The 15872-nt window shown below is 41.9% G+C and overlaps 1 protein-coding gene across 1 annotated transcript in view; it reads left to right on the forward strand.

The window, feature by feature from the left end:
- dnah1 (dynein, axonemal, heavy chain 1) overlaps positions 1–15872 on the forward strand; it is a 194400-nt gene that overhangs the window by 139581 nt on the left and 38947 nt on the right. The window contains 7 exon segments of the mRNA XM_034167607.1: positions 1704–1929; positions 2332–2361; positions 2363–2528; positions 8132–8283; positions 8406–8602; positions 14163–14307; positions 14670–14828. Of these exon segments, the coding sequence (XP_034023498.1) occupies positions 1704–1929; positions 2332–2361; positions 2363–2528; positions 8132–8283; positions 8406–8602; positions 14163–14307; positions 14670–14828 (1075 nt within the window).

Genomic DNA, 15872 nt, shown 5'->3' on the forward strand with positions numbered 1-15872 from the left:
GCAAATGGTAAATCTCATTGATGGAATGTAGCATCTATATAGTATAACAGATTGCATGAGCATGACGTCAGTGTGTCACTATTTTTAGATTGTGAAGAAGATAGTAGTGGGAGCACAAATGACCTAAACACATTCCTTAAACCATGTATATACCTACATTTCAACAATACCTCCAGAACAACTACTGACAGAGGAGTGCAGTTAGCATTCTGAATTTCAGTCCTGTCAGAGCTTTGCAATATTATAAAGAAAGAATGCTATAGAATGAAATGGAAACGAAAATTTCAGACAAATTAAAGGTCTTAGTGGGGTGTTGGGCCACTACATGTCACCAGAACAGCTTGAATATGCCTTGGCATTCATCCTACACATCTTTGGAACTCCACCAGCAGGCTGGAACACTCTTCTTCCAAAAGATATTCCCTCATTTGGTGTTTTGATGATGGTGGTGAAGAGGACTGCCAAACACAGTTCAAAATGAAATGGCCTTGCTCAGCATTTTTATATTTCCCACGGAGCATGAATGCATGATAGCTGCTTACTTGTAACATATATGGTGCACCTCTATGGAAACATCTACATTATTCACTTTTCCACATTAATTTTTTCAAGTTTTTCCTTTAATTTGTTACCCATCAATATGTTGCAAAGTTTAAAAAAGTTTAACTTAAGCTGTATAAGATTATGTGTTACTGCTACTACAACCCCAATTCCAATGAAGTTGGGACATTGTGTAAAATGTAAATAAAAACAGAATACAGTTATTTGCAAATCCTCTTCAACCTATATTTAATTGAATACAATCTGAATGGGCTTTTTCCTCTTTTGTCCGGAGGACACAACATCCATCATTTCCGAAAACAATTTGAAATGTGGACTCATCAGACCACAGCACACTTTTCCACTTTGTGTCTGTCCATTTCAAATGAGCTCAGGCCCAGAGAAGGCGGCGGCGTTTCTGGATGTTGTTGATGTATGGTTTTCACTTTGCATGGTAGAGTTTTAACTGGCACTTGTAGATGTAGTGACGAACTGTGTTAACTGACATTGGTTTTCTGAAGTGTTCCTGAGCCCACGCGGTAAGATCCTTTACACAGTGATATTGGTTTTTAATGCAGTGCCACCAGAGGGATCGAAGGTCATGGGCATTCAGTGTTGGTTTTCGGCCTTGCCGCTTACATGTAGAAAGTTCTCCAGATTCTCTGAATCTTCTGATTATATTATGGACTGTAGATATAGAAACCCTAAATTCCTTGCAATTGAACATTGAGAACATTGTTCTTAAACTGTTTTTCACTCAGTTGTTCACAAAGTGGTGATCCTCCCCCATCTTTGCTTGTGAACGGCTGAGCCTTTTGGGGATGCTCCTTTTATACCCAATCATGACACTCACCTGTTTCCAATTAGGTGTTTTTTGAGCATTCATGAACTTTCCCAGTCTTTTGTTGCCCCGTCCCAACTTTTTGAAACGTGTTGCAGGCATCCATTTCAAAATGAGAAAATATTTGCACAAAAACAATAAAGTTTATCAGTTTGAACATTAAATATCTTGTCTTGTGATGTATTCAGTTGAATGTAGGCTGAAGAGGATTTTCAAATCACTGTAATCTGTTTTTATTTACAGTACATTTTACACAATGTCCCAACTCCATTGGAATTGGGGTTGTATGAAAATTTGAGTGTCTGTACATGTGTGTTTCCAGTGGTCTGGAAGATCAGTTGCTTGGCCAAGTGGTGGCAAAGGAGCGTGCAGACCTGGAGGAGGCTAAGAACCAGCTGATCGTTAGCAATGCTAAAATGAAACAGGAACTGAAAGAGATTGAAGATGAGATCCTATTCCGGCTCAGCTTAACAGAAGGAAACCCTGTCGACAATGAAGAACTCATTCAAGTGTTAGAGGCTTCCAAAATCAAGGTTGAAGAGATCAAGGTAATACTGTATGAAGGTTTAAGTTTAAGCTTGAGTTGTTTTTTTGTTGTTTTTTTTGTAACATATTTGGTCTCATAGTAAGTTATATAACCAACTTGAGTTTTTCTTCATCTCTCTTTCTGATGAGAAGCAAAGTATGTAGGAAATACACTGTAGGGAAGAACTTGAATAGAATAAAACCACTGAAAATTCCTAAATTGTTTGGAAATGAATGTGACACGTGTGGTCCATTTACACTTGTAGAAAAGCTACAGCTGAGTTTACTATTGTATGGCCCTGTAGTGTAGCATTTTCTTAAGTGTGATACAGTAAAGCATCTTATACTGTATGGTACTCTGATGGTGTGCTTCCTAAGGTAGAGTTTGGTGCATTTCTACTAACACACTGTGGTTTTGTTATCAGGCCAAGGTAAAAGTAGCAGAGACAACAGAGCCAGGACATTGACACCACCCGACTACAATATGTGCCAGTAGCTGTGTGCACACGGATTCTTTTCTTCTGCGTATCAGACCTGTCTAGTGTGGACCCTATGTACCAGTACTCTCTGGAGTGGTTCCTTGGCATCTTTATAGCTGGCATTGCCAACTCTGAGAGAGCAGGTAAAATGACAGTTTTATTTTATATTTTACTCTCAAATTGCAAATTTCTGAAGCTATTTGGTCTGTCTGTGTGTGTCTGCTCTTGCTTGCCTCTACTGGTGGTTGGCTCTCACTGCGGTATTGTATCACTTCCTGTTCCGGAGCACAGCGGTGTTTTTCTGTATCTGTTAGCTGTTTAATTCTGCGCAGTTAGATTGATCTAGTTATCTAGATTACGATTTGTTTCCAGTGTAATCTTTTACGTGCCTTAACTAAAGCACTCCTTCTGCTGAATACCTCTAAATTATTTACACATTATTCACTTTGCGTGTTTTTAGGAATCCGCTAGCTTAGCGTAGCTACTAGCTCTTTAGCCGATTTAGCATGGCGGCTTCTCCTGTCTCTCCCGCACTTTTCTGCTCTGGGTGTGAAATGTTTAGTTATTCCTTGGCCTCCTTTAGCAGTAATGGTACTTGTAATAAGTGTAGCTTATTCGTAGCTTTGGAGGCCAGGCTGGGCGAATTGGAGACTCGGCTCCGCACCGTGGAAAATTCTACAGCTAGCCAGGCCCCTGTAGTCGGTGCGGACCAAGGTAGCTTAGCCGCCGTTAGTTACCCCCTGGCAGATCCCGAGCAGCCGGGAAAGCAGGCCGACTGGGTGACTGTGAGGAGGAAGCGTAGCCCTAAACAGAAGCCCCGTGTACACCGCCAACCCGTTCACATCTCTAACCGTTTTTCCCCACTCGACGACACACCCGCCGAGATCAAACTCTGGTTATTGGCGACTCTGTTTTGAGAAATGTGAAGTTAGCGACACCAGCAACCATAGTCAATTGTCTTCCGGGGGCCAGAGCAGGCGACATTGAAGGAAATTTGAAACTGCTGGCTAAGGCTAAGCGTAAATTTGGTAAGATTGTATTCACGTCGGCAGTAATGACACCGGTTACTCCAATCGGAGGTCACTAAAATTAACATTAAATCGGTGTGTAACTTGGCAAAACAATGTCGGACTCTGTAGTTTTCTCTGGGCCCCTCCCCAATCAGACCGGGAGTGACATGTTTAGCCGCATGTTCTCCTTGAATTGCTGGCTGTCTGAGTGGTGTCAAAAAATGAGGTGGGCTTCATAGATAATTGGCAAGCTTCTGGGAAACCTGGTCTTGTTAGGAGAGACGGCATCCATCCCACTTTGGAGGAGCAGCTCTCATTTCTAGAAATCTGGCCAATTTTCTTAAATCCTCCAAACCGTGACTATCCAGGGTTGGGACCAGGAAGCAGAGTTGTAGTCTTACACACCTCTCTGCAGCTTCTCTCCCCCTGCCATCCCCTCATTACCCCATCCCCGTAGAGACGGTGCCTGCCTCCCAGACTACCAATAACCAGCAAAAATCTATTTAAGCATAAAAATTCAAAAGAAAAATAATATAGCACCTTCAACTGCACCACAGACTAAAACAGTTAATGTGGTCTATTAAACATTAGGTCTCTCTCTTCTAATCCCTGTTGGTAAATGATATAATAATTGATCAACATATTGATTTATTCTGCCTTACAGAAACCTGGTTACAGCAGGATGAATATGTTAGTTTAAATGAGTCAACACCCCCGAGTCACACTAACTGTCAGATGCTCGTAGCACGGGCCGGGGCGGAGGATTAGCAGCAATCTTCCATTCCGCTTATTAATTAATCAAAAACCCAGACAGAGCTTAATTCATTTGAAAGCTTGTCTCTTAGTCTTGTCCCATTCCAATGGAAGTCCCAAAAACCAGTGTTATTGTTATTATCTATCGTCCACCTGGTCGTTACTGTGAGTTTTCTCTGTGAATTTTCAGACCTTTTGTCTGACTTAGTGCTTAGCTCAGATAAGATATTATAGTGGGCGATTTTAACATCCACACAGATGCTGAGAATGACAGCCTCAACACTGCATTTAATCTATTATTAGACTCTATTGGCTTTGCTCAAAAAAGTAAATGAGTCCACCCACCACTTTAATCATATCTTCAGATCTTGTTCTGACTTATGGGTATGGAAATAGAAGACTTAACAGTATTCCCAGAAAACTCCCTTCTGTCTGATCATTTCTTAATAACATTTACATTTACTCTGATGGACTACCCAGCAGTGGGGAATAAGTTTCATTACATTAGAAATCTTTCAGAAAGCGCTGTAACTAGGTTTAAGGATATGATTCCTTATTTATGTTCTCTAATGCCATATACCAACACAGTGCAGAGTAGCTACCTAAACTCTGTAAGTGAGATAGAGTATCTCGTCAATAGTTTTACATCCTCATTGAAGACAACTTTGGATGCTGTAGCTCCTTCTGAAAAGAGAGCTTTAAATCAGACGTGCCTGGACTCCGTGGTATAACTCACAAACTCGTAGTTTAAAGCAGATAACCCGTAAGTTGGAGAGGAAATGGCGTCTCACTAATTTAGAAGATCTTCACTTAGCCTGGAAAAAGAGTCTGTTGCTCTATAAAAAAGCCCTCCGTAAAGCTAGGACATCTTTCTACTCATCACTAATTGAAGAAAATAAGAACAACCCCAGGTTTCTTTTCAGCACTGTAGCCAGGCTGACAGAGTCACTCTATTGAGCTGAGTATTCCATTAACTTTAACTAGTAATGACTTCATGACTTTCTTTGCTAACAAATTTTAACTATTAGAGAAAAATTACTCATAACCATCCCAAAGACGTATCGTTATCTTGGCTGCTTCAGTGATGCCGGTATTTGGTTAGACTCTTTCTCTCCGATTGTTCTGTCTGAGTTATTTTCATTAGTTACTTCATCCAACCATCAACATGTTATTAGACCCCATTCCTACCAGGCTGCTCAAGGAAGCCCTACCATTATTTAATGCTTCGATCTTAAATATGATCAATCTATCTTGGTTAGTTGGCTATGTACCACAGGCTTTTAAGGTGGCAGTAATTAAACCATTACTTAAAAAGCCATCACTTGACCCAGCTATCTTAGCTAATTATAGGCCAATCTCCAACCTTCCTTTTCTCTCAAAAATTCTTGAAAGGGTAGTTGTAAAACAGCTAACTGATCATCTGCAGAGGAATGGTCTATTTGAAGAGTTTCAGTCAGGTTTTAGAATTCATCATAGTACAGAAACAGCATTAGTGAAGGTTACAAATGATCTTCTTATGGCCTCGGACAGTGGACTCATCTCTGTGCTTGTTCTGTTAGACCTCAGTGCTGCTTTTGATACTGTTGACCATAAAATTTTATTACAGAGATTAGAGCATGTCATAGGTATTAAAGGCACTGCGCTGCGGTGGTTTGAATCATATTTGTCTAATAGATTACAGTTTGTTCATGTAAATGGGGAATCTTCTTCACAGACTAAAGTTAATTATGGAGTTCCACAAGGTCTGTGCTAGGACCAATTTTATTCACTTTATACATGCTTCCCTTAGGCAGTATTATTAGACGGTATTGCTTAAATTTTCATTGTTACGCAGATGATACCCAGCTTTATCTATCCATGAAGCCAGAGGACACACACCAATTAGCTAAACTGCAGGATTGTCTTACAGACATAAAGACATGGATGACCTCTAATTTCCTGCTTTTAAACTCAGATAAAACTGAAGTTATTGTACTTGGCCCCACAAATCTTAGAAACATGGTGTCTAACCAGATCCTTACTCTGGATGGCATTACCCTGACCTCTAGTAATACTGGAGAAATCTTGGAGTCATTTTTGATCAGGATATGTCATTCAAAGCGCATATTAAACAAATATGTAGGACTGCTTTTTTGCATTTACGCAATATCTCTAAAATCAGAAAGGTCTTGTCTCAGAGTGATGCTGAAAAACTAATTCATGCATTTATTTCCTCTAGGCTGGACTATTGTAATTCATTATTATCAGGTTGTCCTAAAAGTTCCCTAAAAAGCCTTCAGTTAATTCAAAATGCTGCAGCTAGAGTACTGACAGGGACTAGAAGGAGAGAGCATATCTCACCCATATTGGCCTCTCTTCATTGGCTTCCTGTTAATTCTAGAATAGAATTTAAAATTCTTCTTCTTACTTATAAGGTTTTGAATAATCAGGTCCCATCTTATCTTAGGGACCTCGTAGTACCATATCACCCAAATAGAGCGCTTCGCTCTCAGACTGCAGGCTTACTTGTAGTTCCTAGGGTTTGTAAGAGTAGAATGGGAGGCAGAGCCTTCAGCTTTCAGGCTCCTCTCCTGTGGAACCAGCTCCCAATTCAGATCAGGGAGACAGACACCCTCTCTACTTTTAAGATTAGGCTTAAAACTTTCCTTTTTGCTAAAGCTTATAGTTAGGGCTGGATCAGGTGACCCTGAACCATCCCTTAGTTATGCTGCTATTGACGTAGACTGCTGGGGGGTTCCCATGATGCATTGTTTCTTTCTCTTTTTGCTCTGTATGCACCACTCTGCATTTAATCATTAGTCATCGATCTCTGCTCCCCTCCACAGCATGTCTTTTTCCTGGTTCTCTCCCTCAGCCCCAACCAGTCCCAGCAGAAGACTGCCCCTCCCTGAGCCTGGTTCTGCTGGAGGTTTCTTCCTGTTAAAAGGGAGTTTTTCCTTCCCACTGTAGCCAAGTGCTTGCTCACAGGGGGTCGTTTTGACCGTTGGGGTTTTACATAATTATTGTATGGCCTTGCCTTACAATATAAAGCGCCTTGGGGCAACTGTTTGTTGTGATTTGGCGCTATATAAAAAAATCGATTGATTGATTGATTGATATTTTAGAGTGGGAATCGAGAATCAGTTTCAGTTGTGAACTGATTCTTTATTTTTCAGTCCACAGTATGCCTTAGACGCTGTCAGTTACTTTCATCAGTGCATGTAAGTTTTTTTCTGACAGTTCTACCATAAAGACTCAGAAGCCAAAAAATTTAGAGTTTAATCCACACTGTTATTGCACAAGATGGTACAAACATCTTTGCCGGACATCCCAGTCATGACAGTATAGTGATATGTACATCCATCCATCCATTTTCTATACCTGCTGGAGCATACCCCAGCAGTCATAGGGCGTGAGGTGGGGTACACCCTGTACAGAACGGTGATATGGAGATGTGGAATGCTATTGCCTGAAGAAGACAAGGGTGGAGCCTACCCCAGGTGTCAGACAGGAAGCCATTGGTGATGGTGAGGTGAAGGAGGTAGCATTCAGGTCACCAACTGCAAGCAGAAAGGTGATCTAGAAATGACGTTTTTAAATAGCATGTATGCTTCCTATCGGTTGTGAGTTGATGACTGAAAGGGAGAACGGCTGTTTCTTATTAGAGATACAGCTGTTACTGATTGATTGATTGATCTGAATTAAAGCTTGAAATCTGAGTCTTCCTGGCAGAACTTGCGCTATGATATTTTTCTACTTTGTAAAAACTCAGGTTCTCCTGAGCTCCAACTCCTGAGAACCTGTGTAGTCCCATATTTTTCCATAGAGAAAATTGATCCGGCATTGATAAGAGAACCAACAAAGAACTGGAACAATAAGCAAAATCCATAATGCCATACACACAGAAAAAAACTCATCATTCCCACCCATATTTAACGGCACTTAAAATACAATGGAAACAATAATCTTTTTCTGACTGACTTTCTGTGTCACATTTCTTACAGACACTGTGGAGAAGAGAAGCCACAACATCAATGAATTTTTCACCTTCAGCCTTTACAGCAATGTGTGCCGTAGCTTGTTTGAGAAGCACAAACTCTTGTTTGCATTTCTGCTTTGCACTCGCATAATGATGAATGAGAACAAAATTGATATGGTGAGCAATACCTATTGCAGCTTTTTATATCCTTTCTTTAATATCCTTTACAAATTCATACAATACAGAAAATTTGACTTTTTCAACATGTAAATGATGTCTGCATTGTCTCTCTGCACCAGACTGAGTGGCGTTATCTGCTGTCTGGGGGGATCCCCATTCAAGAGCTTCCCAATCCAGCAGAGAGCTGGTTGTCTGAACGTGCCTGGAAGGATATCCTGGGCCTCAGCACTCTGCCCAACTTCAGCAAACTACCAGAGAGCTTCAGAGAACACCTGAAAGGCTTTAAGAAAATCTTTGACAGCAACCAGCCTCACAGGTACATCTCCAACCTCAAATCTGAAAATGTTGGAACAATATGGAAAATACAAACAATTAAATAATTAAAACTAACAGTTTTAAAAAATCCAGTGATTTTTAAATTAACTTTGACTTCCCTAGATATTTCACGTTTTGTATTGTCATTTTCATTTCATGTGTCAATGTACATCCATTCCTGCATTTCACCCATGCAACACAAAAAAGTTGTTTTGGAGGCAATTAAGGGCAAGCAATAAGGTTTAAATAATATATAAATAATGACTTTAATTGAAACAGGTGATGTCAAAAGGTGATTGTAATTACAACTTGGTGCAAAAGGATTATCCATGAAGGGCTGATTTTTTGAGGAGTAAAGATGTGTAGAGGATCTCCAATTTGTCAACAAATGTGAGAAAATTATTGAAATATTTCGTAACAATGTTCCCCAAAGAAAGATTGGAAGGGATTGGTGTATCTCTACCTCTACAGTGCAAAATATCATTAAATGATTCTTGAAATGTGGAGGAATTTCAGTACGTAAAGGGAGCAAGGGCAAGGGTGTAAACCTAATCTGAACACCCGTGATTGACAATCCCTCAGACGAGCCATCCTTCATCAGTAGCGGGACTGGGCTCTTCATACCAGAAGCAAGAGCTGCTCGGATAACCTCCCCACCTCAAAGCTGTAGTGACCCCCCTACTGCAAAAAATAAAAGTCATTTTTGCGGTGATAGGGCTTGCGATCAGGATTTCCTGCAGTAATTGATCCATAAACTGAAATTCATAAAGTACTTAAACTGAAAACACACGCACACACACATATACAGTATACATATGTATACGAGGTCTGTGAGAAAAGTATCGGACATTTTTATTTTTTCAAAAACCATATGGATTTGAATCACGTGTGATTGCATCAGCCAAGCTTGAACCTTCGTGCGCATGCGTGAGTTTTTCCACGCCTGTCGGTTGCATCATTGCCTGTGGGCAGGCTTTGTGTGAGCACTGGTCCACCCCTCTCGTCGTTTTTTCATTGTCAGAAGAATATCTGAAGGACTGCCGTTTTGTTGCATTAAAATTTTTTTCAGAAACTCTGCCAGACAACCAGCTGGAAACCATTTCGAAGATTCAGTTGGCTTTCAGTGAAAATTTTATGGGCTTCAGAGAGATTAAGGATTGTTACTGCCGCTTTAAGGACGGCCCACAGCACCGGAAGGCGCGCCACGCTCCGAGCCGCGATCGACAGGCTGAAAGGAGCTGATCACTTCCAACTTTAAGGCTCTGTTGATGCAGGACGTCGTGTAACTAGCAGAGAAGTTTCATAAGAGGTCGGGATCAGCACTTTATCGGCACATTCCACTGTTAAAGGAGATTGTGTAATGAAAGACGTGCGGACGGATTCGCACGTCAGGACGCAGCCGCTCATGGCGCTTGACAAACAACACCTCCATGTTGGAAGCCTTACAGGACAAGTTGGAACATGCCCAGCTGTTAAACAATTTCTCTGATACTCACTCGACTGAAAAGCGATCGAAAGCCGCCTGAATCTTACGAATGGTTTCCAACACGGAGGTGTTTTTTGTCCCGCCATGCCATGAGCGGCTGCGTCCTGAGCCCGCTCGTCCGCTCCGAGCGCCGATCGACAGGCTGAAACAACCAGATCATTTCCAATGTGAAGGCTTTGTTGATCCGGGACGTCGTCTGACTTTCACAAAAAGGGCAGAAGGCGTGGACACCAGCACTTTTTTGGCACATTCTATTGTTACAGGAGGTTTTTTCATGGAAAGAGAAGCGGAGGATTGCACCACCTTGCCGCTCATGGCGCGGGACAAAACCACCTCTGTTTTGGTCTCACAGGACGGCTTTCAGGTGGCTTTCAGATGGCTTCCGGTTGCTTTTCAGTTGTGTGAGTATCAGTCCTGTGAGGCTTCATCACGGCGTTGCTTTGTGCCATGCGGCTCCGTCGCGACGCGCGGAGTTTCTCCGCACGTCTGTCTCAATGTGCCGAAAAAATTCTGATGTCCACATCTTCCGCAATTCCTGTGTTAGTCAGACGACATACCGGATCAAGTCAGCGTCCAGTTTAGAAATGAACGGCACATTCCACTGTTACAGGAGCTTTTGTCATGGAAAGAGGAGTGGAGGAACTCCGCACGTCGCGGCGGGGCCGCATGGCACAAAGCAATGCTGTGATGAAGCCTCACAGGACATGTTGGGGCATGTCCAGCTCATGCACAATTTCTCGGATACTCACACGACTGAAAGCAACCGGAAGCCATCTGAAAGCCACCTGAAAGCCGTCCTGTGAGACCAACACAGAAGTGGTTTTGTCCCGCGGCATGGTGGTGCAATCCTCCGCTTCTCTTTCCATGAAAAAAAACTCCTGTAACAGTAGAATGTGCCGAAAAAGTGCTGATGTCCACGCCTTCACGTTGGAAATTATCTGGTTGTTTCAGCGGGGTTTGAGCTTGTCGATCGGCGCTCGGGGCGCGCCACGCTCTCAGACGCTGTGGGCGGTCTTTAAACCGTCTGGAGCACTCCTTAATCTGTGTAATCCCCATAAAATCGTCGCTGAAAGCCATCTAAATTTTCCGAATGGTGTCCAGCTGGAGGTCTCTCACAGTTTCTGGAAAAATTTGATGCAGCAAAGCTCCAAATCGTTCAGACATTTATTCGCAATAAAATTCCGACAAGAGGGGTGGATCACTGCTCACACAAAGCCTGCTCACAGGCGAATGACGCAACCGACAGGCGTAAAAAAAACTCACGCATGTGCACGAAGGTTCAAGCTTGGCTGATGCAGTCACACGTGATTCAAATCCATATGGTTCTTGCAAAAAATAAAAAGGTCCGATACGTTTTGGACAGACCTCATATGTATATATGTATGTATATATGTATGTATGTATGTATGTATGTATGTATGTATGTATGTATGTATGTATGTATATATGTATGTATATATGTATGTATATATATATATGTATGTATATATATATTAGGTTGTGTTAGTAGCCCTGAGACAACTGGAGGAAGAAATTTGCAACAATTTCAACAAACCTTGAACACACACACATATATATATGTATATACTGTTTATATATATATATATATATATATATATATATATATATATATATATATATATATATATATATATATACACAGTATATACACTCAACAAAAATATAAATGCAACACTTTTGGTTTTGCTCCCATTTTGTATGAGATGAACTCAACGATCTAAAACTTTTTCCACATACACAATATCACCATTTCCCTCAAATATTGTTCACAAACCAGTCTAAATCTGTGATAGTGAGCACTTCTCCTTTGCTGAGATAATCCATCCCACCTCACAGGTGTGCCATATCAAGATGCTGATTAGACACCATGATTAGTGCACAGGTGTGCCTTAGACTGTCCACAATAAAAGGCCACTCTGAAAGGTGCAGTTTGTTTTATTGGGGGGGGATACCAGTCAGTATCTGGTGTGACCACCATTTGCCTCATGCAGTGCAACACATCTCCTTCGCATAGAGTTGGTCAGGTTATCAATTGTGGCCTATGGAATGTTGGTCCACTCCTCTTCAATGGCTGTACAAAGTTGCTGGATCTTGGCAGGAACTGGTACACGCTGTCGTATACGCCGGTCCAGAGCATCCCAAACATGCTCAATGGGTGACATGTCCGGTGAGTATGCCGGCCATGCAAGAACTGGGACATTTTCAGCTTCCAAGAATTGTGTACAGATCCTTGCAACATGGGGCCGTGCATTATCCTGCTGCAACATGAGGTGATGTTCTTGGGTGTATGGCACAACAATGAGCCTCAGGATCTCGTCACGGTATCTCTGTGCATTCAAAATGCCATCAATAAAATGCACCTGTGTTCTTCGTCCATAACAGACGCCTGCCCATACCGTAACCCCACCGCCACCATGGGCCACTCGATTCACAACATTGACATCAGAAAACTGCTCACCCACACGACGCCACACACGCTGTCTGCCATCTGCCCTGGACAGTGTGAACCGGGATTCATCCGTGAAGAGAACACCTCTCCAACGTGCCAAACACCAGCGAATGTGAGCATTTGCCCACTCAAGTCGGTTACGACGACGAACTGGAGTCAGATCGAGACCCCGATGAGGATGACGAGCATGCAGATGAGCTTCCCTGAGACGGTTTCTGACAGTTTATGCAGAAATTCTTTGGTTATGCAAACCGATTGTTTCACCAGCTGTCCGAGTGGCTGGTCTCAGATCTTGGAGGTGAACATGCTGGATGTGGAGGTCCTGGGCTGGTGTGGTTACACGTGGTCTGCGGTTGTGAGGCTGGTTGGATGTACTGCCAAATTCTCTGAAACGCCTTTGGAGACGGCTTATGATAGAGAAATGAACATTCAATACACGAGCAACAGCTCTGGTTGACATTCCTGCTGTCAGCATGCCAATTGCACGCTCCCTCAAATCTTGCGACATCTGTGGCATTGTGCTGTGTGATAAAACTGCACCTTTCAGAGTGGCCTTTTATTGTGGGCAGTCTAAGGCACACCTGTGCACTAATCATGATGTCTAATCAGCATCTTGATATGGCACACCTGTGAGGTGGGATGGATTATCTCAGCAAAGGAGAAGTGCTCACTATCACAGATTTAGACTGGTTTGAGAACAATATTTGAGGGAAATGGTGATATTGTTTATGTGGAAAAAGTTTTAGATCTTAGAGTTCATCTCATACAAAATGGGAGCAAAACCAAAAGTGTTGCATTTATATTTTTGTTGAGTGTGTATATATATATATATATATATATATATGTGTGTGTGTGTGTGTGTGCGAGTGTTTTCAGTTTAAGTACTTTATGGATTTCAGTTTATGGATTAATTACTGCAGGAAATCCTGATCGCAATATATATATATGATGAATGAATGATATTCATGTGAGACCTGCGTTCACGTTTTGGGAGATATTTTTTCAATATTCACCTTGTGCAATTAACAGTTTGCAGATAATTCACGACTTGCAACTGATTCACATTTTGGGGCTTAACAGGTCTATGGTCTGGGGTTGTGTCAGTGCCCTTGTGCATTTTTCAGCAAAACAATAAAAAACCACACTCTGCACACATGACTATGGAAATAGAGCATATGGGTAGTGGACCATCCTGCCTGCAGTCCTGACCTGTCCCAATAGAGAATGTATGGAGAAGTTTGAAATGAAAAATGCTAAAATGACGTTCCCGTACTGTTGTACAGTTGTTTGCAGGAAGAACAAACAACAACAAAATATCACCTGAAATACAGGATATCCACCTCTTGTGCATATATCCTGAATGCCAAAAGGGATAGCAACATTACAGAGTGCTAAATGCTCCAGCATCCCTGTTTTTTTGTTTGTTTGTTTGTTTGTTTGTTTGTTTTTAATTTGCTGCAGCCCTTAAATGCAGGACTGGATGTATATTAATTAATTAAATGAAGTTGAATTGAAAAAGTTGAATATCTTACATTTATACTGTCTGTAATGAAATAGAGGTCAAAGTATTGTACACAGTACATTAATTTGTGTGTTTGCCTAAAGGGAGCCCCTCCCTGGAGATTGGAACGTCATGTTAGATTCCTTCCAGAAACTATTGGTTGTGCGCTGTCTGAGGGCTGACTGTTTGATCCCAGGCCTGCAGGATTTTGTTTCAGCTCAGCTGGGCCAGCGCTTCATAGAGCCTCAGGTAGGTTTTCTTTGTGACTGCTGACCTATGGTCCTACTGCTTCAGAATGGTTAAGGAGATGGGGTTGTGTTAGTTTCGTTTGGAGGAAGAAATTTGCAACAATTTCAACAAACCTTGAATGAATCTGATTCACGTGGAAACAATGTGCAAACAATGCTGCAAGGTTATAAAAAATAAGATTAGAAATATTTATGGAGTAAAAGCATCGGTGATGTTCATCAAGCAGTCAAAATGAACTCACTGCTGACTTAATGATGAGTTAAAGAAAACTAAATGTGTACGTCAGCTGACAATTTCCAGTTTTTTTGTATACAGCATCTGATGCCATTTTTTTTTTTTGTGGTCACTTTTCTCTTCATCAGACATCAGACCTGTCTGTGGTCTTCAAGGAGTCATCTGCCTCCACTCCCCTTATCTTTGTTCTGTCCCCTGGCACTGACCCAGCGGCTGACCTCTACAAGTTTGCTGATGTCATGAATTTCTCCAAGAAACTGAATGCTATCTCTCTGGGCCAAGGCCAGGTGAGAGACAGGAATCTGCATTCTTCTTCTGTCTGACAGGGAAGTTTCCATCTCTGTACTTGCCTTCTCTGTTTGTGCTCTCAGGCCAGAACTATGCATGCATGGAATAACTTTTCACATGTCGTGGCACCAACAGAAACTAATTTTACAACCATGTGCATATGAGAGGGCAGCACGGTGGATTAGTGGTTTGCACTTGTTGCCTCACAGCAAGAAGGTCATGGGATCGATTCCCATCTGTGGCCTTTCTGTGTGGCGTTTTCATGTTCTGCCTGTGTTTGCGTGGGCTTCCTTTGGGTGATCTGGCTTCCTCCCACATCCAAAGACAAGCAGATAAGGTGAATTGGAAAGTTTAAATTGTTCATAGGTGTGCAAGAGTGTGAATGTGTTTGTTTGTCTATATGTGGCCCTGTGATAGACTGGCGTCCTGTCCAGGGTGAACCCCGCCTCACACCCTATGACTGCTGTGATAGGCTCCATAGCAAGTTGTCCTAGCTTAGGCGTGATTTGGCAAATGTCTCAGAGCAACGCTGACAAAGGAAGAAACAGAAACTTTTACCTTTGTGAGAAGGTATAGTTGACTGCATTGGAAGGTATGATGTATTCATTTATCAGATGTGATTGGTTGATAAAAAAAAAAACAGAGATGGAAATAAAAAGGCACGCTTTATGATAATGAACAGTGAAAATTATCAGCCAATCTTAGAATTTAGTCACTATTAAGACAAGGTCTAATTATGAATGCTGTTGTATAGTATGAATATCTCTGTTTAATATATGTAAAATATGCCTTCCATGTTCCATGTAGCCGGCTGACCTCTACAACATGTTGACACTTGCTACATTTGTTTCTTTTCTGCCATTTATCTGGGTCCAGGTCACAGTGGCAGAAGACCAAGCAGTTCCTCCCACACTTCCCTATTAGGAAAGTCTACTGAATTTTCTGTGTGTTTCCAAGCCAGCTGGAAAATGTAATTCTCCCAGTTGGGCATGCCTGGCAGACCTCCCTAGGGAGGCGACCAAATGTCCTTCCTGGCACAATTT

The sequence above is a fragment of the Thalassophryne amazonica genome, chromosome 3, assembly GCF_902500255.1.
Source record: "Thalassophryne amazonica chromosome 3, fThaAma1.1, whole genome shotgun sequence".
In the NCBI taxonomy this organism is placed as follows: domain Eukaryota; kingdom Metazoa; phylum Chordata; class Actinopteri; order Batrachoidiformes; family Batrachoididae; genus Thalassophryne; species Thalassophryne amazonica.